At 36.2% G+C, this 19,450-nt stretch overlaps 1 protein-coding gene across 1 annotated transcript in view; it reads right to left on the reverse strand.

The window, feature by feature from the left end:
• Positions 1 to 5,826: 5,826 nt before the first annotated feature.
• The window catches only part of ARL15 (ARF like GTPase 15), a 218,267-nt gene continuing 204,643 nt past the window's right edge, over positions 5,827 to 19,450 (reverse strand). The window contains exon 7 of the mRNA XM_084305724.1: positions 5,827 to 9,564. Within this exon, the coding sequence (XP_084161850.1) occupies positions 9,412 to 9,564 (153 nt within the window). The 3' untranslated portion in view covers positions 5,827 to 9,411. The remainder of the gene's footprint in view (positions 9,565 to 19,450) is intronic.

The raw sequence follows: 19,450 nt of genomic DNA on the forward strand, positions 1-19,450 counted from the left end.
TCACCGCCTTGCCTGTCTGCTGAGCAGGCCTGCTGTGAGTTCCCCCCACACCCAGGCTCAATTTGTATGCAAATCCTCCCTCATTTGTTCTTGCTCCCTTCAGAAAGGACAAATTTAGTATAATAACTGTAATTGCTTTAATAACATGAAAAAAACGACACCTTTATGGGACCAACAGTCAAAGACTGACATTGTAACACAGCATGACAGGTGTGGAGGCATGCAACCATTACCATTTTTCCCACTTCATAACTTCTTTCATCGTTTTGTAAAGGGCTCATCTTGGGAAGCCAGCATGGCCGGCTTGAGGCTATTGAACCCCACAGGTTCACAACAATTTACGTGTGGTTCTTGTGGCAGAGGTTCTTGTGCTGCAGGAGAGCAGCATGGACTTTGGAGCCCCTCTCTGGAGGAACAGCTTGTCAGTATGATTCAGTGAGGTGGCAAGGTGGAATCACTACCAGTATCTCCTCAAACCAGCATCTGCCATCAGTGCTGTGGTGTACACAGTAAAAACCGTATCGTCTACAGGTCTTAGGCTCAGGCAGATGGTTATCCCCACTTCCCACCACAGAGCCAGAGAAGTCAGTGCCTGGTTGTGGCCTGTGTCACCAATTACACTGGGCTAACCTTCTGCACCCCTCTTGCTCAACTAGCCTATGTCTATTTATGACTCTTGTCTACATGGAAAATGGAATGAATGTTCAAGCAATTTTGTGGTGTAGAACTACCTTTCCCCTCTGCATTAGTTGCATAGCCAACTTTTTCTGATTTAATCCCAGGATTAGCAAATGAGAATCAATTTTCAGCATCAGTCAGCTGGGCCCAAGCATATCTGATCATTTTAGTTGAAATGATAGCCAGTCCATTAACTGTAGCATCTTCTAGTTACTATTTGCATTGTAAGCTGTAGTTTCAATCACAACTCCTGCATTACAAAAAGATGAACCCGTCATCACAGATCAGTTATTGAACGAATTAGAGTTCTTCACTGTCTTAAAAGTAGACAGGTTCAAACAAAAAATGCAAATACAGAAAAAAAAAGTTGGTGAGAAATGTGTCTTTGTGCACTCTCAGATGGAGAGAGGCCACAATACTGTGGCTCATCTGGAGATAACTGATCCTTTTGAGTGTAAGGGGAACTCTATGTTTGCCTCAACAACCACTTTGAAGGCACACTTACATGACACGGAAGGGAATTGCATAAACAGGTATTTTAATATCAAGGCCATATTTATATCAAGGGTGTATCAAGAGTATATTTAATACCTGTTTAAAAACAGGTCTTTTAATATCAAGTATATTTTTTAAATGTTACATGCAGACAGGAATTTAAGGTTCAAACCAGCAACTGGAAACATTGATTAGTGTTGGGCTTAACCACCTCCTTCAGGTCTTAAACAGGTTAGACATGAAGTGGTGCCCACATATGATCTGTTTGAGAACATGCAAATCACTAGTATTGATATTATAAAATGCCAGACTTAGAAGAGGAAACAGTTTTCTTCCATTTAATTTTACCCAAACCTGAAGGCAAAACTGCCTGCTGAATCACTCACAATCAACCAGAACAAGATTCGTGATTCCAAGGCAGTTTTATGCAAGATTTCTCAATGTCGAGAAGGAAAAAAAAAATATTAAAGATGAGATTTCTTTTCTACAGTTTCCATTTCTTTAATGTCTGTCACCAATATATCAATATATGAAAATATTGTACAGCATTTGACCTTGATATTAAAATTATTTGGAGATCAAAAGCAAGTGCTAAAAATAACCAATGTATTTATAAAGCCCATAGTAGGAGAATCCTATATTACTAGCACCTCTCAGTGGAGGCAGTCCTGAACCAAAATCTCAGGTCCACACAACAGAGTAAGAAAGGAAAACAAACAAACAAGGAGCTAAGGTTCTGTTTCAGATCTCAGAGCTAGGGCTACCAGGAATGTTCCTGGTTCTGCAAAAGACTTTTGTGTTTGAATGTTAGGTACTCTTAACTCTACAGGAAAAAGGAAAAAACAAACAAGCAAACAACAACCACCAACCTTCTTTAGTCTGAAAGTGAACACTAAAGTCAGCTTGCCATGTAAATGAAATGAGGGAACCCCAGGGAACAAAATCTCAACAACATACCGCTATCTTTAGGTAAACATTTGTTTGCAATATCTTTTTTAAAAAAATATTGTCAACTACAGTGATTGACGATTTCACCCCATTTATCACTGACAACTAGAATTATTTTTTCAGCTGTGGATCATGTTAATTGTGGAAGCTAATAGAGAGGAATGTGAGGTAAATGGTCTCAGTACCTTTAGTATGTGTGATGACTTTACCAGACTTGCAGTACTGTATTTACTGTAACCAAAAGGTCATGCTCTGTATTTTAATGATAAACAATGAACTTTCCTGCATCAGTCACACTCCTGCAAATCATGCATAAAAATAATAAAAAGTTTTTGCAAAGGCAATTAGCATTTGGGAATTTTTATTGGTTTGTTTGTTTTGCTTGTTTATTAATGTTAGTTTCATATACTTGAAGGAAGGCTTTTAGGCTTTCAGCTTCAACTAACATAGAAATAAACCATGGCGGATTCAAACTATGTCACTGGCAAGAAAGCAATTTAGTAAAGACAGACTAAAGCTGTTATAATTTACATTATTAAGTGCTCATTTCTTATCTGTGGGAAGATAAATACTGAGGCAATGATGAGACTACATTGTTCACTTCACTGTTAAACAAAAAAGCAATTTCCAAGTTACTGCCATTTAATCGATGTTAATTCTAAATGATATAATCTAATTCATGTCCTGAATCTCTACATCTTCCTAAGACACCACACGTGTGAATGCTATAATAAAATAATTCTGACATAGTTCTGCTAATAGACATTTGTTGTTAGAAGCATTAAAACTACATGATTTTGATACTGGCAGAAATGTAGTCTATGAATGTTATACAATAGTACTACATAGAAGTTTAAAAAATGGAATCTACTCATAATTTGGAGCATAGTCTTCTCTGAGGATATGCTATCAAACATTATAGCACACAGTCATCTGTGAGATGTATGTTAACCTTTTGTTTCAAAAAATAGCAAGCTGTGTATTAGTGGAAAATAGGTATGTGAAATGTGGAAATGAGATAGTGACACTGGAAAGGAAATGCTGTTTTAGCATGTGCTAACAGAGTGCAGAATGCATTCATTTCTATAATAGAAAAAATTTAAAGTGACAGCCTTAACACACAGCAGGAATTGTTGCTTTAAAGGGACTGTGTCAAAGCTGACAAGCCCAAAATGTAACCTACCATAAAATTAAACTTTTTACAAAATGCCCTTTTGATCTTGAAAAATCTATCAACCTTCCAAATCCAAGACTGTCACATTGTTAAAATACCAAATACTTTGCTGTGTGATTGGCCATTAAAACGTGGTTTGGTTTTGCAGCATGTATATGCAAGTCATGATTTTGCTCTCTCCTCCACAGTGTCTTTGGGACTGTGCAAGATATTAATAGCATCCAGTACTGGATCTTTTGTTTGGGATTGCCATGATTTAGCATTTCAGTTAGCAATAATTTATAACAAAGCTATAATATGAGACTTCTGTACTCCAACAGTAAATGTCTCCTTAGAAAGAGGGCAGTTCTTCATGTATGGAAGCTGCCAAACCACAAAAGGATTTATTTTTATCTTGTTTTACTTAATACATGCAAATTCCTTCCACGGCACACTAAAATGCAATATATTATAGTTACATGGCATAGTAATAAAAATGAACAACAGCATTTCGCTGCTTCAAGGTGACAGATATAAAAAGAGTGCTGTGATTCCTGGTTTTATTTTTTCTCAGTTTTAGCTCACAATCTAATAGTGAGAATTGAGAAAATTAATTGTGATTTGCTTTCTTCATGTTGCATACAAGTGTAATAGAAAGATACAACATGCATCTATCTTACTAGCATTTGGGCAGGTTCTCAAATACATGTATAGCGTTTTCATACGAGAAGAAATGTTTCTGTGTTTAGAAGTTAACTATATATCAGCTTTTCTTCACAATTATTCTTCTTACCAAAACCACACTATTTTCAGACAGTAAGGCCCTCCATTCCCATAATACTAGAATGGCTGAGCATAGGTTACCAGTCATCCTTTTAACATCTTCTGTTAACACCTTCTTTTTCTGTAGTAATCCCAAACCAGCATAGGACCATTTGCTATGCAGTCTTGTTGGGTTTACTGTAAACCAGACAACCTGAAGATTAAAATCTGTTCCTTCTGTTCTCCCCACCTTATTGCCACAGGTAATTGGAGCTGCACAGACTACTATTAACACCAGTATTCACATTGGAATTTCTGCCTTTTCTAGACAGTTTCAGTGATTCAAAAATGAAGGCATATTTGAGACATCATAAATGGAAGTGCTTAGCATGTTTGACATACAAACACTCACTCCACAAATGAGGCTGTCCTGAATATATTTCATCAAAACCCACTAGAACTCATTTTCCCATGAAATCTGGTGAACGAACAAGCAGTATAGACAACATATTTTGGCTTCTATAAATATAGCTGTGATAAAATTTAAAATGTATTAAAAGCAGCTAGCATTAAGTATAAATGTCTCATAACTAGTTCCATTAGCCTTGATCTTCAGTCCATCCCACACAATAACGTTAGTCAGTTCACCCATGAGAGCTGAGCAGGGTAATGATTTTTTTCAGTACCTTTACCCAACAGATCTCAGCAGCCCTACTTGATTTCAGGGCTCTTTTTCAACTGCAGATACTGAAAAGGGAATGGTTTCTGTTTTCATGTAGGATACGGGACTTTCTCAACTTTGTGTTAACCTAGGCCCTGGATGACTAACCCTACAGCTGACAGAAACAGATGTTTTTATTTGTTTGAACTATTAGGTCAAAGGGCTAATGAGCTAATGAAAATTCTTTAAAGAGCTATCAAATGAGGCATGATTAGCAGATTTTCAGTTCCTATTTATATAACAAAAAAGAATGAAGAAAATATTCTGAGTTTACAAATCTTTCATTTCCGTCCTGGTGTCAGGTTAAGAGGCAGATTTAAAATAATAAAATAAAAAAAAAGCATACCTCAGGAGCTGAATCAGAAATCTTCAGTCCAGCTCAGCAGTGCTGTGTTACAACTTGTGCTGTAAGTGTTTTTTCTTCTCAAACAGTGATAGCATAGCATAGAGTTTTCTCAGCAACTTTTTGTTTTTCCCGTAGTATTTTACTTTGCTCAACTTCTGCAGCATCTTTTTTTTTTTTTTTTAAATATGTACTATGCCATTTTATTTAAAACTATTTTCTAGTCACATAAACATGTTCCTTGGTTTACCATTATGGAATAATCACATAAATATTATTCCAGTTTCTGTTCCAGCAAAAAAATCTGCAATATCTTTCAGGTATATTTTCCAAGTAACACCATCTTGCTTTGGAAATAAATCAGCCAACTTTCAGGGGTTTCAATTTTTTATATATACAGAAATGTGTAGGTATGTATAACTTAGCAATGATTATGCAGTAATAATTTGTTTTCATCTAAGAGTAAATAAGTTACTTTGAAGATTCAATATTGAGGTAATACACCATGTTCCTAGACTTGGTTACTACTCAAGAAATCCAAACTTAGCAACTCAATTCTACACAGTGTTTATTTTCTTTTTTTTTTTTTTCTTTCATACTTTTTCTTTTTTTTATTATTATTTTTTTTATTTTTTTTTTATTTTTTTTGGATAGTGGAAATCATGTATAAATCACAAACAGTACAAGTTCCTCATATCTGTCAGTTACCCACCTGAATGGGTCAACTTTTGTGTAAAGACACTGTATTTTTAGTATAAAGTCAAGATAATATGGCAGTTAACTAATACTCTTAACTACAGTAAAGATACAAACTTTTGTAATATAAATTAATTGCCATTACAAAAAGGCAACTGTATTAACTAATACGGTACAAAAATCTGCAACTCTATAAATATAATGAAATGCAAGAAGTTAAATGAAATAATACATCACAGATTTTTGTACAGAGGCAAGCTAAGATACACATGGAACATTATATATCAAGAAATAATATCAAAACACACTAAGTTCTAACTTTTTTTTTTTTCCCCAATACAAATGCTAGAAGTACAAGTACAGGACACAACATAGAAGCAGTAAGATTACCAGCTCAGAGTGGGTAGACAAAGAAGTCTTATTGACAAGTTGTACAGCATTAGACAGCAGACAGAGGCTTGTCAAAACCAGCTGTTGTTGGATACTGATTGATAATGTTTTCATTCTGACGGCTGAGACGCTGCAGACAGCCACAGGTCTGAGAAGAAGCCCAATGTGGGCACATCCACGTACACACACACACACACGCACACAAAGTAATTTAACAGATGTCTAAAGAACATTAAAGCACGGTATCTTTTTTAAAAAGACAATGTTCACTCCTTAATGAACTTGCATGGAAAGTAGAGCCTAGTGCCCGAGTTTATTTCATCTAAATGATGAACACATGTGAAAAGATTAAAAAATAATAATAAGATTGGTCATCCGAATAAAAATTGCATGGTGCTTACATATTCTACCATAGCCAGAGTATTCAAAAACACTTTAGACAAGGAAGTGTGATGTTGGGAGCCACTATGAGCATTTTTAATCCCTCCATAAAAAGGTGAAGGGGTTTATAGACATTAAAAAGGTACATATCCATTAAGTCCATCCACAACACAAAACCACAGAAGAACTACATTCAAAGTAAAGTTAAGTGTTGGTCTTAGCCTTAAGCAATTATGAGGTATTGTTTCAACCTGTGGTGAGGAATGATCACTGTGTTAGTAAGAAAACACATATTCAAAATCATTGTGAAAAATAAATCACTGTTCCTATGCAACTGGTATTTTTCTAAAGAAAATGCATTAAGCATCAAAATGTCCTAGTCTGACTGCACCTTGGCACATGCCAAAGCCATGTTCTCATTGACTAGTTGGTCCTTTTCGATGTTACTTGGGTAGCACCTTCCAACAGTGCATAGTTGGGAAATCATGACCAAAATATAAAGTCAGGAACTCAAAGTCTTTGGACCAGAAACACTGATGGTACAAATAAGTACAGTTCCAAGAATGCAATAGAGTTGGGATTATTTTAACTTTTTGTACTTTTTGGTCCATAACTTTAATATGAGAAAGAAAGGGGGAAACAGTAAAAAGATTTAATTTGTCATCTGCTAATGCTCAATGAAAAAACAGTAAAAGCTCTGAATCCCTCTTTTTACCTCCCCAAACTGCCTACATTCTCTGGGAAATAATCTCTTGCTCCTCTTCACTATCTTTTATTTTTCATTGTGCCTAACCAGGAGAGAAATCTGGAGACCTTGTGGAAATCTGGGGACTCTGTAACCTCTAAACTCACATAAGCTAAGAGAGAGAGTGGAGCTGCACGTCAGATCTCACTCCTCTACAAATTCAGGGAAAGGAGACTCCGTTGCCTACACACAAGAAACTAATGGGCAACTGGGTCACTTCAATGGGGAGAGAGAACTGGCACCGTCATTGTGATCCCCTTTATATTTTGAAATGAACAGTTCCAGTTCTTGGGTTTTTCCAAGAGTATGAGGAGTGAGACGATTGACCTGGCATGAAAAACAATGCAAAGTGTCCTTCAGACTTCTGAGCAAAGCTTTCTGCCTATCCTGTCACAACATTAAACAAGTAGCTTACCAGTTTTCCCAGCTTCTTTCTGATAATAGGAAGTGAGTTAAAACAGTGATCTTTAGGCCATGCATTTGAGTAGAAACAGTTCTGAAGGAGCAATGCAAGAAATCCATGGAAATAGAAAAGTAAACAAAAACTGTAAAAACATTTTGTTTAACAAAGGGTATAACTGCAATGGAGAAATGGCTTTTATAAGCCTTAAAACTGATCCTTGCTATTTTCTCATTCTCAAATAAGCTAGTGAAAAACTACAATAAACTTTAAACTTAAAAAATAAATGCTCAGAGTGGAAAGATACGGTGCTTAAAGCCCTGAAAAAGGAGCTAAGAGTTTCAAAACATAGGCAGAATTGATGAGGAACCACTGATACATTACTACAGTTTATGTTTGCAGACACTCATGCACAAGGCACAACCTTCAAGGTGTGCACCAGTCAAGTGACTGATCTGCACATACCCTGTTGTGACTGACTTCATGGTGAACCAGCAACCTGGCATGTTTCTTTAACAGATAAAATCAGTTTATAAGGTTTTAAAAGTCAACAAAAGTCAGCCAAAAAAACTGCAAACCCACAATGGGGAAAACTTGGAAAGAGGAAATATGCACTATGTTACTGGAACCAAATGGGATATTTCCAAATGTATTACAAATGTTGTTTCCAATGAATACTTTTTTGTCTTCTAAGTAACATGCAGCCCAGAGGAAGTTTGAAAGAACAAGTTATAATCCCTTGAAAAGAGAAGCTTATAGTACAAACACTGGAAGGCCCTTCATTTTGGTATAGATGCCTTCTTGGCACTGTTTTGATAACAGTAGCACTCTATGAATGAATGATAAAGGAAGCAATCCTTATTTAAAATCAGTTACAATTCTAACTAGTAGTAAAGTCTCCAAAGCTGAACTAACAGACATTTGTTTTGCTTCTCTGATCAAAAAATACTTTCAGTAAGAATTATTACTTTACCCAACTTCTGTATATTTTCTAAGAATATGGTTACTTAGGCCAACATTTTTATGTCACCTATTCTTCTCAAATACTGTTACCCGCACACATCTGTGTGCAAATTTCTCTTTCAGGGAGAATTTCTCTTTCTTTTATTTTTCTTTCCAGCAAAATAATGTTTCTGCCCTAGACAAGGTTATGCAGTGACTTTAGGGGAGGAATCAACTAACACGTCGATTGTGTTTTCATTTAGTAAAACTTCAGAATAACCTTTGCATTAACATGAAACTACTTGCTTTAAAGTATCATATTTAGGTTTTCATTGGCTGTGCTTTCCAGAATGCGGTGTCAGTAAACAAGCTAATACAAATTAGTCTCACAAATCTTTAAGACATGAGTTATTTTTAAAAAATAAGTAGCAGGTAGAATTCCTCATTTATAGACTATGTTATCCTTGTGCGTGCAAAATTTCCTGTCAAAGATGATGGCAATGCAAGAAAACAACAAGCACTGTGCGGAACTAGTGGTAAACAAAGAGGAACTTCCTATTTCAGTAGTGTAGACAACTTTACTGGAAATAGTCATGTACCTGGTTCACAGAGTATTTATTTTAATAAAAGGACATTCTGCACTAACTATGTATGAACAACATATCACAGCATTGCCTTGATGCCACACCATAATTAAGCTGTGAGCAGAATGAACAGGTACAGTGATGCCTGGAGAACCACTCTTCTCTCTTGCGTTTCACATTCTTGAAGGTTCGAAGTCTCTCTCCTCCAACAAGTTTATTAGAAGGGAGAAGCTGTCTTTTACTGCCTCCATATCATCCAAGGAGCAGGGTTTAAGAATCCAGCGTTTTCCCCGTGCAAGTGGCTCAAGTTCAAAGTATTTTTTGATCTATGAAGAGAAAAAAAAAAAAAAAGAAAAAAAAGAGAGCGAGACAAATGTATTAATACTATGAAAACTGATTTTCCCTCTCAACTAAAAATAAATAAATAAATAAATAAATAAATAAATTCAAAAACCATCAGGAAAAAAATGTAAAAATCAGGACACTAATTTTTAGAATTGTACCCACAGCTGTTCTTATAATACAGGTTATATGTTGTGACCTGAAAGTGTTTTCTTTAGGGGTGAATGACCTGCTTGGAAGCTACCGTTCCACCCATACACTTATCAGCATGGGAGGTCTGGGGAAGAATTATATGTACTTAAGGCAAAGAGCAAAGCACATGAAGTAAGTGTCCAAACAGCCAACATAACATAAAGAAATTCTAGTTAACATTCAACCTTTAATGCTAAAGCTGTAGGTTCTGTCAGAATATTATTAGTAAACACTTAAAATGCAGTGTTTTGTTTTTTTTTAAATCAGATTATTATAACAACACAAATGAACTGTTAAAAATATACAAAATTTAAACACTGTATTCAAGATAAGCTAAAGAGTGTTTCTTAATGACTTACAGAAAAATAACAATTCTTCCAAAATCAGTTAGTTTTTAAAAATTCAACGTTTAATTTCAACATCTTCATCATGGACCAGTAGCATACTAATGTGATTAGAATAATAATAATAAATGTGGGACACGATGTTTTTTTGTGATTGTCTTCATTCAAAATCCAGCACATTCTATCAGTCTTCAGCTGCTTACTAACAATACATAATAATGCCTATAAAGAAGGAAGGCTTTAAATTAAATGAATTCAATTTTTAGTTCTGCAGCAACCATGCATCAAGGAGGCAGCTAAAGATGCAATATAGAATGGCAGGTTTTAGGGTCATAATAAGCCTTGAAAAAATATACTGAGGAAGGTGCAGATTCTTGGAAAGACCTGTTGTTACTGACACTAATTACACTGACTATCAAGTTAGAAACACAGACCCACAGGAAGACTGTCAAATAAAAAATTTGAATTTAGTAGTATTCTCTACTCACTTTTCAAATCAGCAAGTAGTGTATCGAAACATATTTTTGATCCTATTAATGCCTGTTAGAAAAAGACAGCAGCTTGAAGGTCATGTTGGTCAATATATTAACCTTAAGCTGTTCTCTTCAGCCTTTAATAGTATTTGATACAAAAGTCTACTCATTTCTGACTTGTCAAAATAGAGATTTTAAATCCAAAATCATATCCATCAGTACTTGCTATTGTCAACACACCACCAGAAATATTTAGTCCTGACTTAGTTTGCACATTCTTGTTCTGTATAATTCTTGCCAAATATTCTTAATTCTCTTCTATCACAGACTGAGCCACAAGTATGCACAACAATAGGAACAGTTACTTGTATTCTAGTAGGCAGTTGAGGCCCTAGACAGGCAACTGGAGCCAAACTGTGAGAAGCTCTGAGTGCAGGGGAATAAAACCCTGCAACATCTCTATACAGCTCTGTATAGTGTCTACACAACAGTTTTATTTATCTAATAATGTATTTTAACAGAAAAAAATTGAGTGTGGTTGTATCAACTCACATAAATCAGAATTCAACTGTGACAATGTGTCAGGAAGGTTTCTCATTTTCTAGTAAAGATTTTAGAGCAGAGCTTCTCATAAAAAAAAAAAAAAATATAATCAGAAAGAGTGATCTGGTTTTGAGAGCAGAACTTCTGCTTCTCCCAGATAAGATATAGGTGAAAACTTTAAAAATCTATTTCTAACAGAGCAAAATTGTATCAGTAACAACCTGCAAACATGTAGAAAATAAAGCACAGTAATAGACATTTAGTTCACATCAAACATATTTCAAAAAAAAAAAAAAAAAACACCTGTCTGCAACAACCAGTATTTTAACACCAACTTTTTGGCATTGCTGTCATAGTGCCATATTAATAACTGATACGTTAGCATGGTTACATGTGATCAGAATACAGATATTAATCTCTATAAGGGATATACTGCAATGCTTCCTGCAGGTGAAGTGACACCAAACTGAATTTACCCCCATTAAAGTACTGAAGGAGCAGGATAAGAAAGCTCTCTTGCCTCTCTCACTAACAGCCACTTTGACTGCTAAACAAGGGGAGAAAGTAGAAGTGGCACAGAAACATAACAAAGCAAGGTGTCAGCGCGGCTAGCTGATGCAGCGGCCTGCTGGTGTTAAGCTGACAAATATGGCTGAGTAACTTGAGATGTTTCAGACCCATAACCTGGAGGATGTCCACCACACCCCCTCTACTGGAAGACTATTGCCATCAGTCCCTTGAGCTTAATGAAGTCTGTCCACAATCTTATTTACATATCCTCTTGAATTAAGGCTGTGCCACATGAGGAAATGATGAGGAAAAGGTAATTACATTTTAATGACAGCACTTGGGTTTAAAAGCATTAAAGCATCTAGGAATGCATACAAAAGGAAATGATGGCAGTAAGCAGACTTGCACTGAATCTTGTGTGTTCATGAGCAAATACAACACTGCTTACCAAGGCAGCTTCTAGCCAACAAAAACACAATGACTCCAAGCTATATTTCCATGCCTGCAGACTCCAAGATATAATTTCTATTGCAGTAGTAAAACAGCAGGAACTGATTTAGTACAACAATTTTTGAAGAGACATTTTTGATTTGGATGCCCACTGTTGACTAAAATCTATTTATTTATTTTTTTACTAATTCTTGGTGTGTATTTAAGATATAACAAAATCAGTGATGTGCTGTCATCATTTTCCACCCCTTAGAATCAGTTCAGAGTCTCTGCATTAACAGATATGAAATTAAAATTTCATATTTTATGAAATTTTGAAATATGAAATATTATGAAATTAAAATGCTTAGTAAGTGGTGGCTCTTGAAATGAGAAGTTTTGATAATGGCATGAAGGCAAAACTGCTGGTATTCATGAGTAACACCTATTTTTTTCATACCTACAGAGACAAAGGATTTGCTAGGTGACTTGTCCCTAATGGAAATACAGAAAAATAACACCAATCAGCTTACAAATAGTAACAAAACCAGAAAGTAGCACAGAAGGATCTTCCACAAGCCAAGGGACATTTTGTGGTATGTTACTGTATTTCCTCCTTTAAACTTTTACTAAAGCCCAGAGCTCTGCAAACAGGCTCTATTATTTTGAAACTCCCAGGAAGAAGTTTGCAGGCACAAATATTTTTCCCTGCAATGTACTGCAATTTCTCCCCCCACTCGGAAGATGTCATTCAGTTCTAAAAACAAGTTGTTTTCAGACTTGAAAAGGAACCCTTTGTTACATGTAAGAGATAAAACTACACAAAAATAGACCAGCACAATCGGATGCCTGACACTGTTTACACTGTTGAGTTTTCCACTGGCACGCTCTTAGCTCTCAATCCACTTTTCTTTTGGTCCTCTCTCTGTAGCTGCTTTCTGCCTGGATGGCTATCATTCACACTTGTTCCATACCAGATTTCCTAGGAGGATGCATGCTAATCATCAAAATGTCCAAAGGAAGTTAAAATTCTCTGACTACTCATCTCAGTAGCCCCTGCATAACCAGATAAGCAGCAGTAACTATTTTACAGCTCCTCCAAGAGCACAAGTACAAAAGGGGGCAGTTATTAAGAGAAGCTTTTTGTCTTGCTCTCTTGCATAACTGATGAAAAGCTTTCTGCCTACTCATGGATGCCGAAACAAAACATTAAGACTCAGACACGCTTCAGATGTCTGACACATCAGACATGCATTTACATACTGGCTTTGCATTTTTAAGTGTTTACTTTGGGACTGCTAATTTTTTAAGACATAACCTTAGAAGAAAATACAATCAATTAAATCCACATCATTTCAAGACTCCTTTACTACTATTTTACAGGATTTCACTGTGTGTCTTGACTCCACATGGGGCCTTGTTTTATAGAGAAGCTGACATTGTATTTATGCCACATACTGAAGTCAATAAAATCTAACAATACACGTTTGCAATTATTCCCACTCTTCCCACACTCCACCTTCTAAGTCCTATTCTGCTGGCACAATACGCTAAGCATATGGTTATCAAATGTTGCTTAACCTATGTGCTGGAAAAGTCAAGACACAATAAAAGGATTGATGCCCAGAACCTCAGCTGGGGTAAATTAGCACAGCAGCGTGGAACTGATGTTACTAAATTGATCTACGTAAGCTGCCTAACCAGGCCCTGCTGAAAGCTTTTGTATGTTCTATTACTGAACCTCATCTAGCCAGTTCACTACACAAGACATCCAGGGAAACTTCGATACCGTATGAATATATGAATATAGAGTCAATTGTATCTATTACTGGAGATGAAAAAAGCTGCTTGAAAGCATTATTTTTTGTCTGAATTCCCAGCTTTAATTCTGAAGTTCATCAGTACAAAAAGCCTTCCACTCTAATCTGTTGTAAACTAATGCAAGATGCAGCCAGTCACTTACCAGGCTGTATTTGGAGAATTTAATGATATAATTTTTTTTTTTCATCCATTGCTGCTTTATTGAACAATTGTACTGAGAATAATGAATTGTAATAATGTGTGTACATTATAACTATTCAAAAGCTGCAGAGTTATGTCAGTGACCCCACTAGTCTGAATTTTTCAAAGACTTTTACAGGATTAAGCAAGCACTCCTACAACTGGTGGAGGTATGAATTAAACTAAAATTACCTAACTTGCTGAATCCATATATTAGCTACAAGGAATGGTTCATTCATCTCAAATCTGCATGGACAAGAATTGCAGCAGTAGTAGGACATTGGAGCTCCCCATATTGACACTGTAAATATTTCATTGGGCTGTGATGCTGAGGTTACATTTTCAGACATCACAAAAGCCTGCCTTTTAGAGCAACTGTTTAGAAAACCCACAAGAGAGAGGTAATTTTGAGAGCTGAGTCCACGAACAACACAAGAGCAGCCTGTAACAGTGACCAAACAGGTTCAAATGCAATACCTTTGGAGAAGAGAAAAGGCCAAAAAAGCCCATCACATAGCATTAAGTTTTAAAAAGGGAAACTACATAAAATAAGTAACTTAAAGAAAATTAACTGTGCAGCTAAAAAGGTAAATGCTTGCAGGTGGCACAGAAAAAAAATACCATAATTAGAGGCTCAGAGTATATTTATATCACTACAGAAGACTTTAAAAGAAATAAAAGAAGCTTTCAACAGTTGCAATAAGGAAAAGGATGGTATTAGAGGTAAAAGAAGTCATGTCTAAAGAAGGAAAACAGAAAACAAAAGAAAGGAAATTCTGGCAAATTAAATAGAAACCACAAATGTTGACCTCCTAACCATAGAGTGCAACCTGTTGCTTAAATCACCACCGATGCTAAAAAGTAAATTGAAATCCACTCTAGTTTATGTTAGTGTGCTGGACTGCAACTGCACAGCCTCTTGAGCAGCCACACATGCTTTTCTGCTGATCCTGTTGTGAATACGGTGATTTATAAGAGTGGGTAGAAGGATCTTAAGCCACTTTGTCTTAAATCAACCAGCTCAATCCAGCATTGTACAAGTGAACACTTGCATGCTTTTCCCTAAAAATCTGCTGGTAACCTTTTTATCTGACACCTCATTTGGCAAACAACAACCCCTTGTCTGACCAGAACAGCTCCTTGAACCTGCACAACTGTCAGCAGAAGTTTCATAATGTTTATTCTTTCTATAGAGACACTTCATATCCTCATGTAATGATACTTCATGTGTGCCTGGCTGTATGCTTCTTCAGAATAGTGACCTCATCCACATCTAGAAGGATCCGTGTAATGCACCCGTGTCCAGTGAGCACTCCTCATAAAACACCTGTAGCTCATCTTTATGGGCTCCATATGGAGCACCTCTAACCCAGTGGGGATGGGAATGAAAGTGCCTCAGCTGATGGGAAGGGGTGGTGATGCTGCTGGGATCTAAAACAGACCTGCTCAGCAACCTGTGCATGGGGTTATTTTTCTAGGAATGCCAGTTTGACATTAAACAACACTATCAGCCATCAAAATGCTCTTAAATTCTAGTTCTTTGAAGTTAAATATCTTACTGCCAGCTGAGCTGTATGTGCCACTGGATCCAAAGTCTCTAAGTACAATGTCAAAAATGTACAATGAATCAATTAAATGTGTATTATGATAACCAGCACTCTGCAACTGTCTTTTTTTTTTTTTAATGTGTTTTATTTATTTATTTATTTGTTTGTTTTTATGTTTTTAAAGTATGACCTGCTGAAGCTAGAACACAAGAAAACCCAAGATTGGCTTCTTTAGCATGTCTGTGTGATGGCAAGACAAGCAATTTCTCTAGATTTGATTTCAAAACCACCAGAAGACTTTTTGTTCAAATCCCCATAGGTAGTAGAAGATGCTTTAAAAATTAGTATTTCTAATTTGTACAGCTTTCCAATCCCCCTTCCCCCCCTCCCTTTATTATTATTATTATTATTATTAGTAGTAGTAGTATTTTGGTTTTGCAAAATAGTATTTTTTGCAAAATAGAAACACTTCCAACTGCACCTTGTACTTAGCTTTTTAATAGACATGGCTGATATTTTGGCTTCTAAGTCTTTACAAAGAGGAATACAGACACTTCTACACATATTCCACAAAATAATTTACACAGTGGCTTGTGGAACAGATGCTTTTTTCCATCCTTGTTATATTTAGTGTCCACAAGACACTACCCTTTTCAGATTGCAAACAATTGCTTAAAGAAATGTATTTTAAAAAAGATTCCTAACTGTTCTGAATGAAGAAATATGATGCCTGGCAAATCAGCACAGACATGTTGTTCCAAACAGAGCATGCAGTACTGGCAAATGCAAGTGTGAGACAAGGAAAGGGGAGTGAGCTTGAATGCTGGAAGAAGAATACAGTGGTGCTTACTGAAAAAAAAAAAAATCATATAAAATATTGTGTAACCTATCAGGATGTAGAGAGTGGCAGATTATTTTTAAATATGTAGGTGTTTCTTATACAGATGCATACAATTGTGGTATGATGGGTTGGTGACAGATGAGAATGATGGGTTGGTGAGCAGATGAGAATGAGGACAGAAAACTGCTGAGGATGCAAAGGCACTACTGAGGTATGCATGAGAAACTTTGTTTGGATGAAAGCAAAGATAGGCTTTAAGAAGCTACCAGCATCTGCATCTTTGCATGCAATTCTTTAACACGAAACAACACAGAACAGCTTATTAGATTTCTTTGGTTACATTCCATTAATTTGTTCAAAAGGAATAAAAATAATTAGGTAAATGCCAAAAAGATACACCCATACTGTGGCCTTCCATATTTTATTCACCCAACATATTCTGTTTATCTAAGCCTCTACTTTTTCTACAACTGGAAGACAAACAGATAACATGAGAATGGGAACAGCACATCTCTGTCAAGAAAACCAGACCTCTAGATGAAGATTCATACAAACAATGCTGTAATTGCAACCAAGAATGGGGTGCACAACATCCAACCCCAAACCACAACATCCGTTCTTCAGTGATGAGTGAAACGATGAGAACAGAGAAGAAAGGACTGTAAAAAAAAAAAAAAAAAAAAAAAAAAGTGCAATGAAAGCACAGTAGAACATTTTACTTTAATATCTACGGCTTAAATTATTAATTTAATTAATTTATTATTATTAATTTATTGCAAAGACTTAATGAGGAGAGAAGAGGACACTAAGTACCAGTTTTTCAGACACACTATTAACCTGTAACTTCTTTGTATTGGACTGTATGTTTTTGCCTCACAACTAATCCTGTAGGTCACTGATCCTATTACTTCCTCACCTACCCACTGGGTTCTTTGGGTTGCAGCAGATGCTGGGAGCTATGTGCTTGTACAATGCCTAGTATTAATGAAGATGAAGCATCAGTTCTTTTTTTCACCAAGAAGTCTCAGTTAAAGTGTTAGAATATAAAAATCTTAAAGAGTAAGGCTGTAAATTAGCCCTGGCTAAAGTCAGATCTTTGGAGGACATCTAAATATCACTTTTTTTTTTTTTCCCACATATTACACAGTGACTAAGATTTTTCTATACAAGTGTACTCTTAGCATATCCTAACACATTCTTAAGATATTCTAAAATAACTAATTACATTTAAGATCAATTAAAATTTAGAATAATTGGTTTAAGTCGAGAACACGTCTGAACTCTGTTAAAAAACACAGAACATATCCAAAGATAATTTTAAAAGAAACATATTAAAAGCTTTTACTATATCACAACTCATCTCCCCTCTAATTTCACAGCTTTATTACATCGTCAGTTAAATAACTGAAGAAACACAAATAGCTAGTAGAAATTCAACACTCAAGACCTTTAACTACATATGTTAGCCTTTCACAGTTTTTATATATTTAGTTTAATTTTGTTTTGAATAGACTGTAGATATTCATGGTTCACTTCAGACTATAACACTAACAACAGAGCATGCTGATTTCAGCAGCAGAATATACTAGTTTTAAATACAGACTGTGGCTTCAAGTAGTAACATAACCTGAGCCACAGGTACACAAGTACTGAGTTTTTACGCCCTCCCTCCGCCCAAAGAAAAAGTTTACCTGTGTCACTGAATGTCAAAAAAACCTTTAGAATAATCAGAAGTCCAACGATCAATCCTTATTATGACATCCCCTCTGCAAATGGCATGTTTTCTGTTCAGATAACAGTTAAACAGTATTTTCTGGAGAGATACATATGTGATGATTCATCTGCGTCTGCCTGAACATGTATATACATCTAATACTTGAATAAATAACATCTGTATTCTGTGCCCACGTCTGCAAAGCACCAAAACACTGTATGGACATGTATTCTTGTACCAACAGCAAAGAACAGAGTTTCTAAGGGCTTTGTGGTTGGTTCCCCACATTCACACTGCTGAAACCATTCCAAGCCAACAACCAGTGGGAACACAAAGGAAAACCATTTATTCAGCAGTAGCTGTGGTTCTACAATATATGCTCGTGCATTTAGGCTCAGACAGTGGTCCTGCCTATTTCACTTGTTCCTTTTGAGTTATAGAGCAGACTGGATAAATGCAGAATGGTTCCAAGCTCCTTTCAGGTCCTTTGCTGGTGAGAGTGTTTATTATGCAGTCTGCACAGTGCCATGTGTTTTAACATGCTTTTAACTACCTGCATCTAACCATTTCTGGTCCAAAAGCAGAAAATGCAAAATAAATCCATTTTGGAATGAAGCCACTGCTCTAAACCAGGTATTCCAGCTGCTCCAGACTCATCTCCATTTCTTGATATTAAATGATTCTCCATTTAGAATTATGGCAAAACCCCTCAAGCCCTGACTTCATGCCTTGCTCAAGTAAAGCCTTTTGCAGCTTTCAGATCGCTGCATAAAGCACAGGGATATAAAGAGTGAGATTACATGATTCGATTCAGAAACAGACCTGTACACAGGGATATAGAGAACACACAACCAATTCATGACTACCTCTAAAACGTTAGTAAGTACACAAAGAATTACAGATAGGACAAAAAGGGAGCATTTTACACTGAGAGAGGATTTTTTTAACCATATAATGGAGCTGTTTCCAGCGTTGGGAGGCAATAACACTGAGCAACTGTGGAGGTCTGCAGATGATACTGGAAAAGCTAGGGATGGCCAAAAGCATTTGAGAAAATGAGTGAATTTTCAAAGAGATCACAGAATCACAGAATCACAGAATTTCTAGGTTGGAAGAGACCTCAAGATCATCGAGTCCAACCTCTGACCTAACGCTAGCTGTCCCCACTAAACCATATCCCTAAGCTCTACATCTAAACGTCTTTTGAAGACTTCCAGGGATGGTGACTCCACCACTTCCCTGGGCAGCCTGTTCCAATGCCTCACAACCCTTTCAG

This window comes from Netta rufina, assembly GCF_964035555.1.
Source record: "Netta rufina genome assembly, chromosome: Z".
NCBI classification, from domain to species: domain Eukaryota; kingdom Metazoa; phylum Chordata; class Aves; order Anseriformes; family Anatidae; genus Netta; species Netta rufina.